Source organism: Bos taurus, chromosome 9 (genome assembly GCF_002263795.3).
Source record: "Bos taurus isolate L1 Dominette 01449 registration number 42190680 breed Hereford chromosome 9, ARS-UCD2.0, whole genome shotgun sequence".
NCBI lineage: Eukaryota > Metazoa > Chordata > Mammalia > Artiodactyla > Bovidae > Bos > Bos taurus.
This window is the reverse complement of record NC_037336.1, coordinates 76,859,045-76,880,745: the sequence shown is the minus strand read 5'-3', so window position 1 is coordinate 76,880,745 and position 21,701 is coordinate 76,859,045. Positions and strand designations below refer to the sequence as shown.

General features: G+C 41.8%; 1 protein-coding gene across 1 annotated transcript in view; it reads right to left on the bottom strand.

The window, feature by feature from the left end:
* Nucleotides 1-328: 328 nt before the first annotated feature.
* Nucleotides 329-21,701, bottom strand: part of HECA (hdc homolog, cell cycle regulator) — a 45,120-nt gene continuing 23,747 nt past the window's right edge. Inside the window, exons 2-4 of the mRNA XM_024997031.2 lie at nucleotides 15,978-17,027; nucleotides 6,518-6,672; nucleotides 329-3,743 (exon numbers count right to left, since the gene is read on the bottom strand). Of these exons, the coding sequence (XP_024852799.1) occupies nucleotides 3,579-3,743; nucleotides 6,518-6,672; nucleotides 15,978-17,027 (1,370 nt within the window). The 3' untranslated portion in view covers nucleotides 329-3,578. The remainder of the gene's footprint in view (nucleotides 3,744-6,517; nucleotides 6,673-15,977; nucleotides 17,028-21,701) is intronic.

Below are 21,701 nucleotides of genomic sequence, written 5' to 3'. Positions count from 1 at the left end.
AAACTGTAGAATAGGATTATCTACTTAGTCAGATATAATTCCCTATAACCAGAACAATAATTATGGATCATCCACATGGAACCAACTCTGTTATACAGAATGCTTATTTTGTTGTAAAGGGAATGTGTATGTGACGCATCACTTTTAAACAGCAAAAAAAGTTCTGAGTTTTTATTAGCTGCAATAGGGACTTTGAAATAGCTACATGAATAGTGACCAAACCATAGGAAAGACTTCTCTATTATCTTTTCTGACCAAACAATCCCACACTCAAAAACCTAAAATCCCAACAGAAAATAAAGTGGCACACTAAAGAGAGAATACAATATTAGTTTCTGAAATTTTATTATTTTTAATACATACATTTCACAAACAGAAACCTGCTACCACCACACAATTCCAAATGTTTCAATTTTATCAACATTCTTTAACTATTTACACTGTCTTCTCTCAACAAAAGTGCAATCCAAGACATCTTGACAAGAAATCTTTACTGACAAGAATGTATTTTTGAGCTGGTGTTAATGATGCCCACCCATTATGTTTTCTTTCAATGATCTGGAATAATAATAAAGTCAACAGGACACAGAGATGAGTTGGGTTAGGCAGCATCCTTTTACAGGAACCAAAACACTGAACAAGAGCACTTTCTCCTCACCTCCTCCCCAACCTCTGACTGCAATGACCCAACAGCTGCTACCATGAGACTAGAGAAGAGCAAACTGGAGTGACTGACCCGAATACAGGAGTAGAGACTGCATGTTAAGCACTGATCTTACAGGACAAAACGACAGATTTCAGCAAGTTAGTCTGGGTGCTCTAACAAGTTATATTAAAAGTTTATCTGTTAGTTTTAGGATTTAAACACCTAGGAATATTCTGTTTGGAGAAAGCTCTTTCTTAATTACAATGGGATAATTCAGCCCACTCCCTAACTTCATGGCCATAGGTGTATCAATTGCTTCAAATGCAACCAGAAAACACAAGAGAGTGAAGAACTGAGCTAGCCTGAAGAGAAGATGACAATACCATCAGAAATAGTCATCCCACTAAACTAAAGCAGGTAATTTTATTTGTTCAAGGTTTAACTCTTAAAAATAATGATAAAACAAGTTAAAGTATATAAAAATTACCTATAAGTGGGTTCATGTCTTTGAACACTATTAGAAAAACAGAAAATGGACCTCTTGGATGACTAATATCCTTTAACATCTGAACCTCAACCAAAATAATCATCTTTTGTGGTATATTCCAATTCCTATCAAGGTACTCAGAGCAAAGTACTTCTAGAAAGTATGATGAAAATATTAAGGTCAGCAGATTCCAAAATAAAATTTATTCTTCACATGGTTGCGTACTCAATTATATTTTATTCTCAAATCTGCCAAATTTTCCATTTTAGACAAGAATGCAATGCCATAAAGGCATAGCAATTTAGCACTCACAGAATCCTAACAGAACCATCAAAATAAAGGCCACAAGCAAATTTTACTCAACTACAGTGAAACCTCCTCATACTTATTTCTCCAAAAGTAGACAACAACGTAAGGGGAAAATACTGAATGCATCTACACTTGCAATAGTTTTAGGCTGAGGGGCATGTAGGTGATCTACATGTAAGCTTTTAAGCTTCAGAACAATAATACAAGCAGGTTTCTCTTTAGAAATTTAGGTGGGTTTAAGAACAGCATTACAAATATTTTACTACTCATCTGAAATTCAGAAATAAAATCCAATGGTACGCTGAAGACAAGAGAAACTCCTCAATTTTTTTATACCTGGTACATGACAGAGAATCAATAGGGAAACAGCTGATTCAGTTACAGTTTTATGTATCAAAGACAGGTTTGCAAGGGCTATGTCCTATAGACCTCTTTTCCTTGCATCAAACACTGTCAGGCTAATAACAACTTGCTGCGTCTTATGAGCACTGAGCATTTCCCCCCACTGTGAAATATTCTTCAGATCATCAAATATCAAACTATATGCAAACTAGATGTGGTCAGCCAAATTATCATCATCCAAACCGAAAGACGAAGAGTATTAGTCAAACTCTCACAGTCAGCTGTGTTTTTTCAAACAAAACATCAAATATTCCATGTAGCAGAACTGAAACTCACTTGCAATGATGCCTAAACACTTCTGAGAGGAAAAACAACTGTGTTTTCTTGGAGGTGAGAGGGGGAAATGATATAAACTAAGTAATAGAATATATCCACATAACCCCAAATTCAGTTATCCATAAAAGGATATTCTCAGCATCCTTATAACACATATGTGTATTATAGCTAAAATTACCAAATTCATTTTTTGAGAAATCATATTCCAATTCCAGTTTTATAAAGATAAGGGGTGTGAGTCTATTTAAATCAGGAAACTCTAATAAACAGAGGCTGTATTTTAGAAAGCTCAATGCTCTGACTAACAAAGTTCTATAAATTACCATCTTTTTCAACAGTGGTAAGGTATCATGGAGATCTTTAGAATAATCTATGCTCAAACATATTGTTATGCATTTTAATTGGTGATCTTCCAAAATGAAACACTTTAAAGAGAAATACTAAAATTATTCTTTTCCTCAAAGCTTCACAAATAATTTTTTTCCATTCCTTCTGAAGGTCAAATCTTTGATTTTGGAAACTCAGCACTAACAGAGTAAAATGCAGCCATAAGCAGTTTGGGGGGAAGCTAAGTGTGGCAATGACTGCTTGTGAAACTTACCAGTTAGGGTCTGTGGCTGTGAGAAGAATCTGACATCAAATGACACTTCAACAGTACAAACCTATATAAATCAGTACCGCCCAAATCAGGTTATTCATGGAATTCTCCTTACAAGCTTGTTTGACCAACCTCAAAGATACAATTCAAATGACAGAGTTCTGCCCTTTTGCCCTCTGAGTCAGTGTGCATCATTTCCAAATTCTTTTAGCATATTCTCTTTGTTACGGGTCAGTTTTACCTAAAAATATGTGCGACACCCATTGTTTTCATATGTCTTATAATTTGGATATTATTTTCAGTATGAAAACTGGCTGCTAGAATACAACAGGGATAGAATCAGGGCTCATGTCCACTTCCCAGTGATCTGTCGGTGAGGGGAAGCGGCAGGTCAGTGTGTGCTGCAGAATGCCAAACCAAAGAGGACAAACACACCATCAGCTCTCCAGGCACAGGTTACATTCACTTGTCACATGTTTTTCCCAAGGCCCAGAGAAGACTTAAAAGTGGATCTTTAGACAGTTAACATTTTCTTCCCAACTCCTTCCATGCTCTCAGTTTACGACCATGTAATCCTTTTCCTAAATTCACCCCATCCTCCCCACCACCCTAAAAGCTGCCTGAGAGACTCTTAGTGATAGCGAACCGTTCCCCCAAGCTCACAGGAGTACCTGGCTGGGTGCTGGTCATGACCACAGACTAACACGTGGGAGTCAAGAGAGGGCAAGGGGCAGGCACAAGTACACAAAGGAACTCTCCTTTCAATTAGAAAAGAAATGAATGTCACAGAAGGCTTCCCTAGAAAAGATATGTAACAAAGTAATATCAATAAAATAGCTATTACTAAAGCAAAGCTTTCATCAATAAGCTTCAAGAACTTTGAAGGAGGAAAATGGCTTCACGAAATGGTAGTCCAGGTTGCCACAGTGTGGACACTGCTGGACGTTGCTGTACTCGGAGAAGTACTGCATGCCAATCCGCACGTCGATCACCGGCTTCCCACAGTGCTTACAGTTCAGGCGGGCCTGTGGGGGGAACACAAGATGCCGTGAGCCACACTACCCCTCTGCCCCCCCAGCATTGCCAAACCACACTCAAGACTGCTTACCTGGGAAACTGATCAAGAGTTTAATAAAGCATCCCTTTATTACCCCAAACAGAGTGGGCAGAGCATCAGATAAGCATGAGATATTATACACGCAAATATTTACCCATCAGCCTAAAAGATTAACGATTCTTCATTTCTCTCCTGATGTGCAGCACTGCTTGTAATTACTCTACAGATGGGAAGAAAATTCTCGACCTGTACTGCCTAAACTTCTCCAGTAAAACTCCTAACAATCAAAAATCTCTTCCCTGTGGGTTTTAATAAGTGGCTGAAACCAACCTCTCTCATCCAAACCTGCATGAAATTTCTTTGAAGATTGTTTTTGAGTTTATTTCTTAAATGTATATACATTTTTCATTCTACTCCTAACTACACTTCTGCTTTCGTTGAGGTAAAAATAAAATTTCCCTCAAATACTCTAGTAAAATTGAGGATCTGGAAATAAGGGCCATGTTTACGCTGAGGCTTCTGGAACCTATGAGAACACTGTGCCTTCATTCATGCCCTGGCCTCCCTCTAGCAGCACCAGACCTAAGCTTTCAGCAATAGGTCCAAGGACTTCAGCGAATAATAGGAAATTATAAAGTACAGCAGGCTCTCAATTTAGATGCATTCTAAAACCACTTCATCCTCAAAACGCTCCCATAAGTAGGTAGTAGTATATCAATTTTAGATGATCATACTGAAGCACATGGTGATAAAGCAGAAGGGCTGAGATCTGAACCCCAGTAGCTTACCCAGAGCCTACCCTCTTAGTCATTACAGTCTACCTGAGATAAACTCCCTTTTAACTGACTAATCTCTCTGAACAGTATTAAAAGTGAAATTCTAAGCACACCTCTCTCTTTAACCACTCTCTTTAACCTGTTACTCGTTCTAATAATGAATTCCTGCTTATTTCGGCCTCAAAGTCTTCCTGAAGACACTCCTTGATGCCTTTGTAGCATCTAACATTTGTACCTTTCTCAGTGAATATAGTTAATTGATTTTTTTTTAAGTCAAAAAATTGATTTTTTTTTTTTAAGTCCACTCCAGTAAGGGGCAAGAAAAAAAAAAAATGCCTGGGATTAAACTGTTTTAAGGAAGAAATATATGGTGAGTAACAACAGGCTGGGTATGGCATGATACCACTCTGATTTTCTCCCTGAAGATAAGACAGCAATCCCAGGGCCTCTCAGTGGTGAAGTAGAAAGAGCATCAGGCTGGCAGTGACAGAGGTTTGTGGTCATGCTGATACGTGTGGGAAGACCTGGGGGAAAAGTTCTAATTGTTCAGGCCTCCACGGCATGTGAAAAATAAAGAGACCTTTCCAGTGCTAGCACTCTTATGAGTTATAGGCCCACACATTCTTTCACTTCCCTATTTCTTTAAAAGGTAACTCTCTGGTGTGTGTGGGAAAGAACTCTTCCTTTTGTTTCTCTCATCTCAAGAGCAGGTAGCAAGGTATACTGGGTATTATAAAACGCTAAAGGTATTATAAAACTCTTAGTAAAACACAATGATATCTCATTTACAAGACTAAGTTTTAAAATGGAAATGTGGTCTGTATATGAGAATAGCATAAAAGGACTCAATTATATCTAGAATCAAATGACAGGCTACGAATGACCATTCAGGGCTCTCATGACCACATTTCTCTTCTAAGATCAGTAGTACAGACACAGAAAGGCTGAAATACCAACCCCACCAACCTCTTCATTCAACCAACACAGCTTATCTTCTGAATAAATTGCTAATGGTAAGGATGTTCTCTTTATAAAAATCAAATCATAATGTTAAAGATAAAAAACTATTAATAAACTACTGAAATGTTTATCAGGTGTTTATACTCAAGGCTTAGACACTTAGACGAAAGGAAAATAATCTCTCCAGCCTGTAAATATCAAGGAATTATATAAAAAGCCTTTTCTTTTCCAAAGCACTTGGAAACAAATCAAGATATTTCCAAGGATTCTGTCTTCTGTTTCTATGGACTTATTTAATGCATTTTCACATGTTAATACTTTCCTCTTTTCCTCATGACAGCTAAATTTCAGATGCTTTCTTAGCATCAGAATATGCCTCCCCTTAGCAGCTTTAAGGATTACAAATCTTTCAAGTCAGCCTCAGACACATTCCATGGCAGGCAGATCCTATATAAATTGCACTGTCCCACACAAAGGAAACAAAAAGAAAATCCTGTCTATGAGAGGAAGTGAGACTTTCTTCTTTCCTTTTAAATGACAACTTTTTCTTACATCTAAAGCTTTAAAAACTCTAAGTAAATAAGAAGAAAACTAAAGGAACCATTGAGCATCCCATCCCACCATCCAGAGACAATCTCTGGTAACAGGCTAGCAGAGTCCTTTTCATGTTCACTTTTTACAAATGAAAGTGTGCTATTCTGCCATTTAAGACGTGCTTTTTTTGACTTAAAAGACTTAAACTATTTCCCACAGAATTATACATTATCCTGCAAGATCCCGTTTAACAACTGCCAAGTATTCCAGGAACAGCCGCACCATGCTGTAGTTAATCAACCGTCACTGCCGGACTCCTGGGAGGCCCTTGGCCACTCCTTCCTGCGGCACGTTCTCCACACCCTCCCACCTGCTCCAGCATCACCCCAGGGCCGCCCCTGACTCTTCCATATTTACTTGGGGACATAAGCCTGAGGTCCCCCACTGCTTGCTCTGCGGGGTCAACACCAACCTGACAGCACGGAGAGGCGGCCAGGATGTCGTAGGTGTACATGGTGCCCAGCTGGTGCCAGCTGCCGTCCCACCGCGACTTACACTTGATGCAGATGATCTTGTGAACACCTTCCAGGCAGTCCACGCATACCGCATACAGGTGCATGAGCCTCCCTGTGCACAGAAGACACAAGGCTGAGAGCGGCTGGCAAAGAAGCCACCTTTGGTCACCAAAGGGGATTAAAACAATTGCTTATTTATCAGTTATAAGCCAACACTTTTTCATCTGAACAAACATAAAAAGCAAAATAGATGATACATATCATATATCCCCAAGTTGTCCTTTTAGAATAATGACTCACCACTACTATTCAACCTAGTTTTGAAAGTTTTGGCCACAGCAATCAGAGCAGAAAAAGAAATAAAAGGAATCCAAATTGGAAAAGAAGAAGTAAAACTCTCACTGTTTGCAGATGACATGATCCTCTACATAGAAAACCCTAAAGACTCCACCAGAAAATTACTAGAGCTAATCAATGAATATAGTAAAGTTGCAGGATATAAAATCAACACACAGAAATCCCTTGCATTCCTACACACTAATAATGAGAAAATAGAAAGAGAAATTAAGGAAACAATTCCATTCACCATTGCAACGAAAAGAATAAAATACTTAGGAATATATCTACCTAAAGAAACTAAAGACCTATATATAGAAAACTATAAAACACTGGTGAAAGAAATCAAAGAGGACACTAATAGATGGAGAAATATACCATGTTCATGGATCAGAAGAATCAATATAGCGAAAATGAGTATACTACCCAAAGCAATCTATAGATTCAATGCAATCCCTATCAAGCTACCAACAGTATTTTTCACAGAGCTAGAACAAATAATTTCACAATTTGTATGGAAATACAAAAATCCTCGAATAGCCAAAGCAATCTTCAGAAAGAAGAATGGAACAGGAGGAATCAACCTGCCTGACTTCAGGCTCTACTACAAAGCCACAGTCATCAAGACAGTATGGTACTGGCACAAAGACAGAAATATAGATCAATGGAACAAAATGGAAGCCCAGAGATAAATCTATGCACCTATGGACAACTTATCTTTGACAAAGCAGGCAAGAATATACAATGGATTAAAGACAATCTCTTTAACAAGTGGTGCTGGGAAAACTGGTCAACCACTTGCAAAAGAATGAAACTAGAACACTTTCTAACACCATACACAAAAATGAACTTAAAATGGATTAAAAATCTAAATGTAAGACCAGAAACTATAAAACTCCTAGAGGAGAACATAGGCAAAACACTCTCCGACATACATCACAGCAGGATCCTCTATGACCCACCTCCCAGAATATTGGAAATAAAAGCAAAAATAAACAAATGGGACCTAATTAACCTTAACAGCTTCTGCACATCAAAGGAAACATAAGCAAGGTGAAAAGACAGCCTTCAGAATGGGAGAAAATAATAGCAAATGAAGCAACTGACAAACAACTAATCTCAAAAATATACAAGCAACTCCTGTAGCTCAATTCCAGAAAAATAAACGACCTAATCAAAAAATGGGCCAAAGAACTAAATAGACATTTCTCCAAAGAAGACATACAGATGGCTAACAAACACATGAAAAGATGCTCAACATCACTCATTATCAGAGAAATGCAAATCAAAACCACTATGAGGTACCATTTCACGCCAGTCAGAATGGCTGCTATCCAAAGTCTACAAGCAATAAATGCTGGAGAGAGTGTAGAGAAAAGGGAACCCTCTTATACTGTTGGTGGGAATGCAAACTAGTACAGCCACTATGGAGAACAGTGTGAAGATTCCTTAAAAAACTGGAAATAGAACTGCCTTATGACCCAGCAATCCCCCTGCTGGGTATACACACCGAGGAAACCAGAATTGAAAGAGACACGTGTACCCCAATGTTCACTGCAGCACTGTTTATAATAGCCAGGACATGGAAGCAACCTAGATGCCCATCAGCAGACGAATGGATAGGAAAGCTGTGGTACATATACACAATGGAGTATTACTCAGCCATTAAAAAGAATACATTTGAATCAGTTCTAATGAGGTGGATGAAACTGGCTCTATTATACAGAGTGAAGTAAGCCAAAAGGAAAAACACCAATACAGTATACTAACGCATATGTATGGAATTTAGAAAAATAGTAACGATAACCCTGTATGCGAGACAGCAAAAGAAACACAGATGTATAGAACAGTCTTTTGGACTCTGTGGGACAGGGAGAGGGTGAGATGATTTGGGAGAATGGCATTGAAATGTGTATAATATCATATGTGAAATGAATCACCAGTCCAGGTTCAATGCAGGATACAGGATGCTCGGGGCTGGTGCACTTGGATGACCCAGAGGGATAGTATGGGGAGGGAGGTGGGAGGGGGGTTCAGGATGGGGAACACGTGTACACCTGTGGCAGATTCATGTTGATGTATGGCAAAACCAATACAATATTGTAAAGTAATTAGCCTCCAATTAAAATAAATAAATTTAGCCTCCAATTAAAAAAAATAGAATAATGATGGATTACCAACTACTGTCAATGAAACACATACTTTAAGTTCAAGTTTATTACACACTGGCTTCAATTCACTTTTCTGAAAAGTGCTGCCAGGTTTACAATACGTATATCCAAACTCACATGACCAAGCCACAGAGGCTCATAACCAACCTGGGATCATGCAGGGCTTTCTCCTCATATGGAGGCTGAATCGGCAATGCTGGTCTGTGCTCAGGGGCTCTCATCATCCCCTCATAAAAAGCCCAGAGTCTGTCTTGGTATTGATAGCCCAAAATTATGCCACAGCCAAAATTACTATGTTAACTGTTCTTGCCTCCAAAATTGCTCAGCCATCACCACATCCAATTTAGGAACCAGAATTATATCTTACTTGTGTTTTTTTCCAAAAGGAGTTTGATGTCTTGTTATTTACTAGGCTCTTGAAAGTCGCAAGTTCATCCCTCTACTATTTATCGATATCTAATGCTTATAAAGGAAAGACATCACCCTAGTTTACATGGAAGGGTTTAGGTTCAAATCAGGAAGAGTTAGAATGTCCAGCATCAGGCAACAGGTAGCAGCAACAACGTGCTCTCTACGTGGGAATCAGGGTTCCACGGTGCTAAAAACTACCATCAGCAGGACACATACTCCTACATGGTTTCTTTCTCAGAATGTGCTGCCCACTGCCATCTTTTCAGTGTTAAGGGTCAACCTGCTCCTTACCCACTGGAAAGGGATATACAGTACTTATAAGGAAACCTTTCATTTCATTCGCTTACAAGACTCTCCATCTCTGTGAGAACTATGCCCTCCTTGAAGCTGCAATGTCTAGCACAGTATCTGGAACATGGAAAGCACTCCATAATTGTATGTTGCATGAACGGATGGAATATGTTAACAGCCAAAGACATTTTAACCTTGGGGGCCTCTGCCAAAAATGGGATGGGTGATAACAGTTTCTTGCAATACTGCCCACCTCTGCTCTGTAGTGTTCTGAAAATAAAACGATCTCACATGCCATGCCCACTCAGAGTGGCCTAGGGCATTTCAGGATGTCAGTTCAGTATCCAGCTGCCACTGGAAAAGGCTTCATTTCCAATCTCCCTTCTAGACTTACTCACTGCAGTTCTCCAACACTCAAAGACACCCAGGTGGCTGGTTGGAGCAGGGACAGATGGAGAAGTCACATGTTGGTAGCAATAACCACTATGATGAAGTTGACAGTGAACCTCACTGAATGCTTACCCAGGACCTGGCACTGTGCTTGGAGGCTATGTGACTCATTTTACTTAACCCTCATGACAACCCTATAAAGTAGGCATTATTGTTATTCCCACTTCAGATAGGAGGAAGTAAAACTTACTAGAGCTGAAGTAGCTTGCTCAAGTTCAAAAAGATAGTAAGTAACAAAGTCCAGACTTAAATTTCTGTCTGACTCTTAACCTCCACTCTACATCATGGGAATTCCTGGCCTGGACTGAGTCTCTGGATTTGTTTCAATTACTGTTTACACATTATCCTAAGTACTGAGAATTTAAAATTTCTAAATCTATTCTAGGATTGTGAATTCAAACAAACAGTAGATTTCTGTGGTTCTAAGTGGTAAAGAAGCACCAAAAGAAATTCTTAACTCCATCTGTCTCAGTGAATTAATAAATTATTAAACCTTAATAAATGATCACAACCAAGCAAAAGCATCTTCATCTGGAAAAGTCAGGGAAGAGGCGCTGGAGCTGGGCAAGACAGTGACGGGAACAGGGTCCCAACGCAAGGGCGTGACAATCCACAGAGTCCACCACTGGAAATAATACAATATTTCAGGAGTGTATCACCAACTGCAGCCTGGAATTTTATGGCCTGGAATGGGCCTTTCTATTGGAACTGAAAATGCTTTAAGGAATACATGGTTGAAACTCTAGAATGGAAGAAATGATTGACACTGGCGTGTTATAAAAAAGATTGCACGGACTTCTCTTAGATGTGGCAATAAAAACACAGACACATGCCAAGGCCCCACTTGTGGCACTGACTTGTCGGGTACTGATAAAACACCCAGATCCTCAGATTTTTATTATCAACAATCAAACTGCTCAAGACCTTTGTAGTACACACCTAATGCATTCATTATCTGTGGATATATATGTACTTCAGGTGTGTACACACACACAGAATTTTCAGGCTATCTAATTTTTACCCTTCTCATCCACTCTCTGATGGGTATCCAAGATCAGTCCTGGGCTCGGTCATATACTCCTGCTTTTCCTTCTCTTTTCTCCCCATTCAAAAACTCTTCCATTCTTTTAGCTACTAACATTATAAATAAGCTTCAGTGTTCATCTTAGATATTTATTTATTATAACACTTGTGAGAGACATCTCCACACAAAAGTCCCAGCATCTCTTCAAACCCAATACACACAAATGCCTCTTCTTCTTTCATCTAAGGCCTGGTCCCTTCCCCAACTTTCTCCACTCCTGTTCATGATAAATACCATTTACTTTGTCTAGACTAAGAGTGAGCCAACAAGGACACATCTTTATCCTCCATAGTCAAGCTGTCTCCAAAGCTGTAATCTTCCCTTTAACATAATCTCTCACAGCTATTCCCACCTTTCAATCTCCACTGTCACCACTCAGCTGGTCGCTTTTCTCCTTGTATCTAGAATGGAGATTTAAGTTACAACTGCAGAGCTTCCACCCCTTGTAAACAGTTTTTTTAAGCCAAGCAACCATTGGCTTAAAAAAAAAAAATTGCTAAATTCTTCAATTCATCAACGTGGCAAAGCTCTTTGATATGGCTTGAAAGGACATCTGTAATCTGTTCTCCACGTACTTTACTCATTTTCCACTCGAGAACCTCTGTTCCAGGCAAATGGTTCTCTCAATTCTCTGTCTCCTGATCTTTTTATGAACCACCATTCCTTTCCTCACATTACTCCTTATCAACAAACACCTGATGTAGTAGTTAGACCCTGAGTTTATTAAAGTCCAACGCACCTCCTGATATCTGTCTTCACACTGCCTCCTTTGACTATCCAGGTCAAAGTGCCCTTTTTCTCCTTGGAAATGATAAGATGCTGCTTTATGTACATAATAGCCAGGTGATACCAGTTCCACAGGTGAGAATAGGGCCTTAGGCATGGTAAAGTTAGTTACATTTTTATAAATGCATCTTACGTCCTAAGATTATAGATCGATGAGTAGCAAGAACTGATAGTACCCAGTACAAGTATGCAATGCGTAAGTCTGGTTGGTTAGTGAACTGATTAAATGAAAGGAATCTGTCCATCATGAATAGAAAAAGGACAACTCTCCTCTCTTGTACCCTGTACCCTTGTACCCTCATTCATTTTCATAAAGAATACTTCCAGTCATGAAATGATGATGATGTTTCCATCTTCTTTCCTCTATAATTATCCCCACACGGTAGAAAAATCATGTAACAAAATAAAAATTCCATCTTCCATGAAACAATGACATACTTGTAACTGTGAACCAAAATATGAGATCAGAAATAAAATGGAGAAAATAGTAAATGGTGCAGCTCTGAAACTGGACAAAAAGCACAGGGGAGGTTGAGATGAAGAGCTGAAAGAGAAAGAGTAATTTATTACTAAATAACCACACATTCTATACAACTTTCATCAAGAAGCAGAGTCTATTGAATGATCCCCTGAATTTGGGATAGCCTGACAACTTATTTTGAAGAACAGAATGTGACTAAAGTGAGTTACTCAGTCCTAAGCTTAAGTCTCAAGAGAGAAGGGCCATGCAGCCCCACTCTCGCCATCTTTACTGCCATCCTAAAAACAGCATGTGAAAAAGCCCCGGCTAGTCCACTGGCACACAAAAGGATGTATAAACAGGGATAAGCCATTCTAGCCAAGGCTCCCAAGGCCAACCAGTCTGCCAACTGTGAGACATGTAAGATGCCATCCTAACCAACCAACTCATAAAACTGTGAGAAATTATGAATCATCACTGTTTCACACCACTAAGTTTCAGAGTGGTTTGCCCAATAACAAAGGCTAAAAGACACAGAGGAGTAAGTGACATTCCAGAAAACGAGGAAGACCAAATTCAGCTCACTTTCCCTGCTGAGAAAAATAAAATAGAAATAGCATCCATGAAATAAGAACAGGATGCCATTAAAAAGACCTTTAGGAAATTACAAATACAACACAGAACAGAAAACCTTAAACTCAGTAAAAAAACATTGGAATATAAAATCACAGAAATCTTCCAGAGAAAAGAATGATAAAGAGATGAACAGGACCAAAAACATACATAATGAAGCATCTCCTCCACCTCAAAAAAAAAAAAAAAAAAATCAGTCTAAGAGGTCCAACATCTGATTAACTGTTTTAGAGTTAAAAAAAAAAAAAGGAAGAAAATGAAAATGGGAGTAAATCATCAAAGAAATAAATCAAAAGAAAATTTCCCCAAACTGAAGACTCTAGGTTTACAAAATCTTAAAGCTAAGAAAGCATCTTGCACAATAAATGGAAAAAGAGACTCATATCATGATTAAACTTCAGAATACTAGAAAGAGAAAATCTAAAAACCTTTGGAGGATAGGAAGGGAAGATAAAGGAACAGAAGTAAGAATGATATTAGATTTCTCAGTAGCAACAGGGGAAGACAGAAGTCAGTGAAGAAAAGCCTTCAAAATTCCAAAGGGAAAATAATTAAAACTTGGAAGACTATACCCAGCCAACTACCAATCAAGTGTGAAGACAGAATCAAGATACTACCAGACTTTCAACATCTCAAAACATTTATTCCCAAGCCTCCTTTCTCAGAAAGCTCCTAAAGGATGCTTCTCAACAAATAGGAAATTAACCAAGAATAAAAAAGAAAGCATGAGATCAAGGAAGCAGAAGATAAAAAACAGGAAAAGAGATGAAGGAATTTCCTAGGACACCTAAGTAGTACAGCTAGGTAGTATTTAAGTGCACCAGGATAGACAGGAGCAGGAAGGTGAAAGTGTCCACGAAAAAAATTTCTAGAAAAAAATTCATAAAATGTTTGACAGGTATGTGGAAATGTTTTTGAAGGTGGTTTGTAGAGTTGCTGGAGAGTTAGAACTACCAACCAAACCTTCAATAAAGGTTAAGCAATTAACCCCGATAAAAACAAAAGGTGTCCTGGAACATATGACTCTCTATACAGGAAATATATCTATACTTGCTGGCTCAGGATTAAATATTTACATACTCATAATAGCAAAATCACTAAGGAGTCAACTAAGAATTGTGATGTATTCAACGAAGAATTCTGATGCATTATCCTGAGAGAAAGGGGAAGATACAAGAAAGCATAAATCATCATCCACCTTAAAAGTAAATCAATACTTTACTTCCCTGGTGGGTAGCGGTAAAGAATCCTCCTGCCAATACAGGAGACATAGGCTTGATCCCTGGTCCAAGAAGACCCCACATACTGCAGAGCAACTAAACCCGTGAGCCCAACTACTGAGCCTCTGCTCTAGAGTTGGGAGCTGAAACTACTGAGCCCAAATGTTGTAACTACTGAAGCCCTCGCGCCCTGAGCCCAGGCTCCACGTTAAGAGAAGCCACCACAAGAAGCCCGCCCACGGCAACTACAGACTAGCCCCCGCTCACAGCAACTAGGGAAAAGCCTGTGCAGCAACAAAGACCCAACACAGCCAAAAAAAATTTTTTTTAATTTTTAAAGGTAAATCAACAGGTAATACCTAAAATTGGAGAATGAAGTTCGCGGTTTTAAAATTATGATGGTAAAAATCTGAAGTTAGTTAAGATTCAAGAGTGTCTCTGAGAAGTGAGACAGCAGGGGCTGCTAGGAAGAAGTTAAGTGGGGATATATCCTTCTTACTATAGGCTTTCTTAGCACGGTTTTAAAGTTATAAACAGCTTATATGTCATATATCCCATATTTATATAAATTCAATAGTTTTACATGAATTGACAGAGTTCTCTGTCAACTGACCAAGCCTGTCATTCATTTTTCGGTGAAATGTCCCAGTCTCTGTATGTTATCCACAGCACTAATAAGCTCCCCACCTCTTACTCTCGCATGTGTGTGCTTAGTTGCTCAGTCATCTCCAACTTTCTGTGACCCCATGTACTGCAGCCTGCCAGGCTCCTCTGTCTATAGGAATTCTCCAGGCAAGAATACTGGAGTGGGTTGCCATGGCCTCCTCCGGGTGATCATCCCAACCCAGGGATCAAATCCAGGTCTTCAGCATTGCAGGCAGATTCTTTACCTTCTGAGCCAACAAGGAAGCCCAAGAATACTGGAGTGGGTAGCCTATCCCTCCTCCAGGGGATCTTCCCGACCCCAGGAATCAAACCAGGGTCTCCTGCATTGCAGGCAGGTTCTTTACCAGCTGAGCTACCAAGGGAAGCCATCCCTCACTACCAGAATATAATCTGATTTTTCCTGCGATCAAGAAAGTCTCGCCTTTCACAAATTTTAAGGTTAATTCAACTAATCTAAAAACTCACAGTCTCTGACCCCTCCTTTTCCTTCACTGTGTTATGTTTACAAAGACCAAAGAGAATATACTATAGCTTGCTGAGTATATTAACATAGATTTCAAAGGCAACTATTTTATAGCAAATAAAACATTTTTATGCAATTCCTTCTCTAACTTTCTTCCCAATTACTAAACACTGCACACCTGAATCCTCTCTTCAAATTAGAGCAAGACAAAAACATAAAATTACCCACCAGGACCACTGTATACTTAGTATAGTGTGACATCAGAGTGAAGGATATCACCTCCACCACCTCACTGGGCAGAGCTGAAATATTCAAATGTTAGCTAGCTCCTGTCTAGAACAAAAACACACCAGCAGTTAAAATGAAGCCCGAACACAGCCATCCCTTCTCATTGGCTTTTCACTTCTCACACACAGAAAACCGGCAAGGTGAGTGAACACCTGTACCTTGAAGGTGACAGGGAACATCGTATTCGATCTCATCGTGTCTCGAGGGGCTTAAGAACAGAGTTCCATCCACCAGCGGGAACTGCTCGAACACCGGGAGCACCCGGTGGCACAGGGCGCAGTTCACCACGTTCCTGTGGCTGGCGCTCAGGGCTGCCAGGATGAACTTGCGTAGGTCCTCGCCCTGGCCCATCTGGGCATCGTCCTCCATCCGCACGTGGAAAGTGTTCAGCTTGTGCCGGGGGATGTGAGTCAGGAGCTCGGACAGGTCCAGGCGCCGGAGGAACTGCACGGGCGCATCGAAGTGGCCCCCCCTATGAACCGACAACCCCGCCGGACTGTAGTCAAAGTGGGCGTTTCGGAACACGTGGCCCCCAGCCAGGGCCTTTTTGTGAGGCTCCAGGTGGATGGCGTTCTTGAGGAACTCCCCGAGGTACCTGGAGGAGCGGGGGCCGCTGAAGTGGGCGGGGGAGAGGATGGAGTAGCCGGTGGGCGGGGACTGGCCCGGGGAGCCGCAGGGCGAGCGCGCCCCGTAGACTGCCGCGCCGGCCCCAGCGCCGCCCTTCTCCTGCGAGTTCTGCCGGTCCATGGAGTGCCGGCGGGGCAGGTCGTGGCTCAAGCCTTTCTGGGGCTTGGAGGGCGGCCGGCACTTCTTGGCCTCCTCCACTGCCTCGCCGGGGGGCCTCCCGGTGTTCTTCTCTGACCCCGACTTCTTCTTCTTCTCATCCTGCATCCGCTTTACCTGGTACCAGTCCGTGTCCTTCTTCAGGTGGCCCTGGCCGCAGCGGCAGGAGCAGAAGCGGAAGGCCAGGTCGTAGCCCTTCTTGGTCCACATGTTCTGGCGGCACTGCTTCTCGTTCCAGCTCCGGGCCCGGCCGATGCAGTTGAACTGGACCAGGATGCTGCTCTCCCACTCGTAGAAGCACTGCAAGTGCATCCAGGTGCTGTGCGGGCAGTGCTCGTTGTTGCACACCACCTTCTGGTAGTCGTCTTTCTCCAGGTCCACCGGCCTCCCGAAGCTGCAGATCAGCGGCGTTGCACAAGGGGCTTCTGGGGAGAAGCACAGAAAGAGACAGATTCAGCTGGCGCGCTGTGTGATTCCAGCCGACACCAAGAGCGAGATCAAAGCTCACTCACCATCCCGCCTGAGCCCATTCACGCCAAGGCACAGCACGTTTCTGGTGTGGAGATTCCTACTACTGGAATAACACCAGACCGGGGTAGAAAACGTTCACTGCTTTCTTTTGGTGGGATGTTGTGCCAAGGAAATTTATTCTGTGATATCTGTTATCAGCTGAAAAAACCATTAAGCTTCAAAAAGCCCAAATCCTTCACAGTGCAATTAGCTGTGCATCAGTGCTTGCAACAGTGTAGTATGAGGTCTTCCTGAGACATGAGTGTAATGACAGGCAGTTTCAGGGTTTTTTTTTTAAATGAATCACTCTGCTGAACTAGAAAATACGATGCAGCTAGGGAACCAACAAGAGGGCTTCCCTGGTGGTTCAACCGTAAAGAATCTGCCGGCCAAGCAGGAGATGAGGGTTCCACCCCTAGATTGGGAAGATCCCCTGGAGGAAGACATGGCAACCCACTCCAGTATTCTTGCCTGGAAAATCCCATGGAAGAGGAGCCTGGTGGGCTACAGTTCATGAAGTCGCAAACAGTTGGACACAGCTTAGCAACTAAATAACAAGAACAACTGAACCAACAAGTTCAGATGGTAGCTCCAAAAGGGGTCTCAAACCCTTTCTCATAGGGTTGGGTAATCCTGAATACCATGGAGAAAAGAAAACAGACTTGCCTCATCCCCAGCACTCTAGAATGGTCTGATACCTAATGGCAGGATGTTTGATTAAACTAATTGTTAGTCTACAAAGAATTACACTGCCAGTTCATGAGGGAAAAAAAAAAAAATTCTCCTTAAGCTATGAGGACAGCAAGCAGGAACACCAAGGTATCTCTACCCATAGGGTGTACAAAAGGCCAAGCAGGTTCCCAGAAGGGAGGTAAAACTTGATAACACAGAGTAGACCCCATTTCTTAAGAAGTAAATAAGATTTATGAACATCTGGAAGCTATGCAATTTCCCTAAACCTTCCCAGCATCCCCGATGCCCACCAATGACAAGTACGACATGCCACCAAACGAAGCAATGCCAATGATGGGGCCCACAAAGCCGATGGCCCTCTATGGTACAATCATCCCCTTCAGTGTGGGATTCCAGGAACTCAGCAAAATGGCCCAAACTGACTAATCCACCTCTGTGATTACCATGGCTTCCCCATATACGTCCTAGGAGTCACAACACTTCATCTTCACTTGTTCAAACCCCAAATGCCCAGTGTAGCAATTGGCAGCATGAACTCTGCAGCCTGACTGCCCGGGTGAGAACTCCAGCAGTACCATCGATGAGCTGTGTGCTCGCAGACAGATAACTACTTCTCTTTGTGTCAGCTTCCTCTGTATAAAATGCAGGTGTCAACTGAATGGACCTTATATGGTTCTTAAAAGGATGAAATATATAGATACACAGATGGTGCTCAGAGCAGAGCCTGGCATGCAGTAAATCACCTCCGCTTCATCCCATTCTTCAAGGCCCACCTCTAGATAACAGGACTCCCCTCTTCCCTTGCATCCTGATCTCCCCACTCCCAGGAAGGTTCTGATCTGAACCTTATCTGAGTCCACACTGTGGTCTCATCAGGTGATGACTTAGGTGAGGATGCCTATTACACTTATCTGATTTCCTGGCCCCACTGGGCTCAGGTCTTGCACACATCCAGTGTTGCATAAAGGCTCACTAAAAAGACACTGGCACATGAAACCCACACATGATAAGCAGAGCAGAAGGAAGAGAGAAGGCTGTGATCCTAGCATAGAGACTAGGGTAGGGAAGCACACTGAAAAGAAGAGTTGTGTGTACACTGGGCAAATTAGCTGTAGTCACCTAGGCTCCAGGTGACATTTTAAAACACAGTGTTTTAAAATGTTAATTAGTCAATTAAACAAAGTTCAGTGGCTTTTATTGTCAGTCCTGCAGAGGAACAGCTTTGAAGGGAACGGCTCTGAAATGTACTGGCAAAAACCTAAATGATATTAACCCAGGACTAAGGAAATTAAATTTAAGAATGACCCAGGAGTACCTCTGCATTCACAATATCCAAAACTTTAAATTTTAAATGTTGAGATTGACTTGATGTTTCTTTTAAAAGTATTTTTCACATTAAAGAAAGGTAGACTAAAAGGGGAAAAATTATTCTTACATCTTTTTTTTAAGTTCCAAATGCATATCATTCAACCAATCCTGAGCACTTCCTACATATCACGTCTTTGGACTTGGAAAGATTGGCAAGCCATGGTAAGAGCTCTAAAGACGTTCGTGCCTGGACCACATGCACAGAGGAGGGAACACAGTTCCACGTCCCTGTCCCTCTAACACCATCTGTCTTCATCACAGCCATTCCCACCTGTTTCTCCAGGTGGGACTCCACAACAAAGTGTCTCCACTCCAACCTGCCAGCTCGGCTGGTTCACATGGCAGCCACTTTGATGTGGCCTTATGGTTAGATCTCAAAAATATATATAAAGCCAAGTGTATGCACGCTAAGACACTTCAGTCATGTCCAAGTCTCTGCAACTCTATGGACTGCAGCCCACTAGGCTCCTCTGTCCATGGGATTCTCTGGGCAAGAATACTGGAGTGGGGTTGCCATTTCCTTCTCCAGGGATCTTCCCGACCCAGGGATCGAACCCAGGTATCCTGTGTCTCTTGCATTGGCAGGCAGGTTCTTTACCACTAGTGCCACCTGGAAAGAGCTAAATATAGCATTAACATGCATGCCTGCGTGCAAAGATATAAAGCCAGGGCTTGTTTAACACCAAACATACGCAATAGACACCTCGCCCTGTTACATACCTCCAGCCATATAGGGCGAGGCTCTGGGGAACAGGGTGAGGAATAGGGGAACCTTGGGAAAGGGCCTCTGACAAAGCTTTTATATCTACACAGCCTTCTTTTTCCTCCCCCCTTTTCATTTTCTTACACAGGCTTCTAGTGAAGCCATGGAGGGCTTGCCTTTCTGCTCAAAGACACGATTTCCTTCAGGATTTGTTTGGAAAGGCAGCTGGGAAGAATGAAGGGCATGTGAGCGCCAGTTCCACCACTGACTAGTTGTTTGACTTGGAGTAGTTTCCTCATCTATAAAGTAAGGATACAAATGCTTGCGCTCACTCACCTCAAATACAGGTGGAAGCGCTTCGTGACTGTAAAGTTCCATAAAAACTCTTCTAAATTTAGTGCTCCCCCACTAAATGCAAGCTGCTCTAAGGCATTGAGAAAGTAAGTCAATAAATGAATAATGTCATGCCTTTGTTTCAGTTTCCTAAGTTTTGCAATTTACTGAAACATATAGCAAACGTTCTTTTAACTGTAAAAACAGCACTAGTGGCATTCAAACATCACACCTATAACAAAACTTGCCACATTATAGAACGTATTTGATTATTTCCTGAAACCTACTTCTAAATTTAGAAAATTCTTAGCTATTAAGAATAGTAGTCCCACAAAGGTATAAATGAGGGTAAGTGAGGAGAAGGGAACGCTCGCTTCAGTGAGGGCCTCTGTTACGCACAACCCTCGGGACTTTAGTCTGAGCTGTGCTGCCTAACAAGCAAAATGAGAAAAGGTTCCTTCATATGAAGACAGTATGGTTTTAAAAAACGTATAGGAACTCTCCAGTACATGTTTTTACGGCCTCACCATCAAATATCTCACACTCAGTTTCTATTTCTCCCTGCCCAAGTGAAAATAATCAGGGCTCACCTCATTCTGCTCCCTGATAGCTCAGTTGGTAAAGAATCCACTTGCAATGCAGGAGACCCCAGTTCGATTCCTGGGTCAGGTAGATCCCCTGGAGAAGGGATAGGCTACCCACTCCAGTATTCTTGGGCTTCCCTTGTGGCTCAGCTGGTAAAGAATCAGCCTGCAACCAATGCAGGAGACCTGGGTTCGAAGATCCCCTGGAGAAGGGAAAGGCTACCCACTCCAGTATTCCGGCCTGGAGTCAGACACGACTGAGAGACTTTCACTTCTACTTTCACCTCATTCTGGGCAAAAATCTCAAGTCGTTTCCAGTCTGGACAATAAGATAAGGAGGCTGACATCACTTGGGCAACATCTATCCCTCTCCATCTCATCCTGTATCCTTCCTCCCACCTCAGGCCTTGGTATCCCCCTCCCAAACCCACCCCCAGAACCTAAAGAAAGGGAAGGATCTGACAGCGGCCATTTATACTGGCTGCCCAACCAACCCAAAGCTCTTGATGATAAACTCGTTCGCGCTGACAGGAACCCCCAAACCAGACACTGCTGTTTTCAGCTTCCTAACTGTGAAATTAACTGTTCTCACAGGTCTTAAAATAATTTCAAGCATCACAGGCAGGTGGGGAGTTTGGCGGGGTAGACAGGCTTCTGAAGTCATGTGAGGCTTTCTAGACAAAGCCTAAGGTAGGGACTCGGTCACATTCATCCTTGCAAACCCACTACGGTGAAAACTGTGTCATGTGTCTAATCAATGTCTCGTGGAAGGCAACTAGGGCCCAGTCAGATATAGGAGTCTGCAGTGACGGAGTGCTGTTGGAGGGAGGGTGGGGGAAGCTGGCCCCCAGGGAGCTCAGCCCCTGTCTAGCAGTCTCCACAGGCCTTCGAGACTCAGCCAGGAGCCT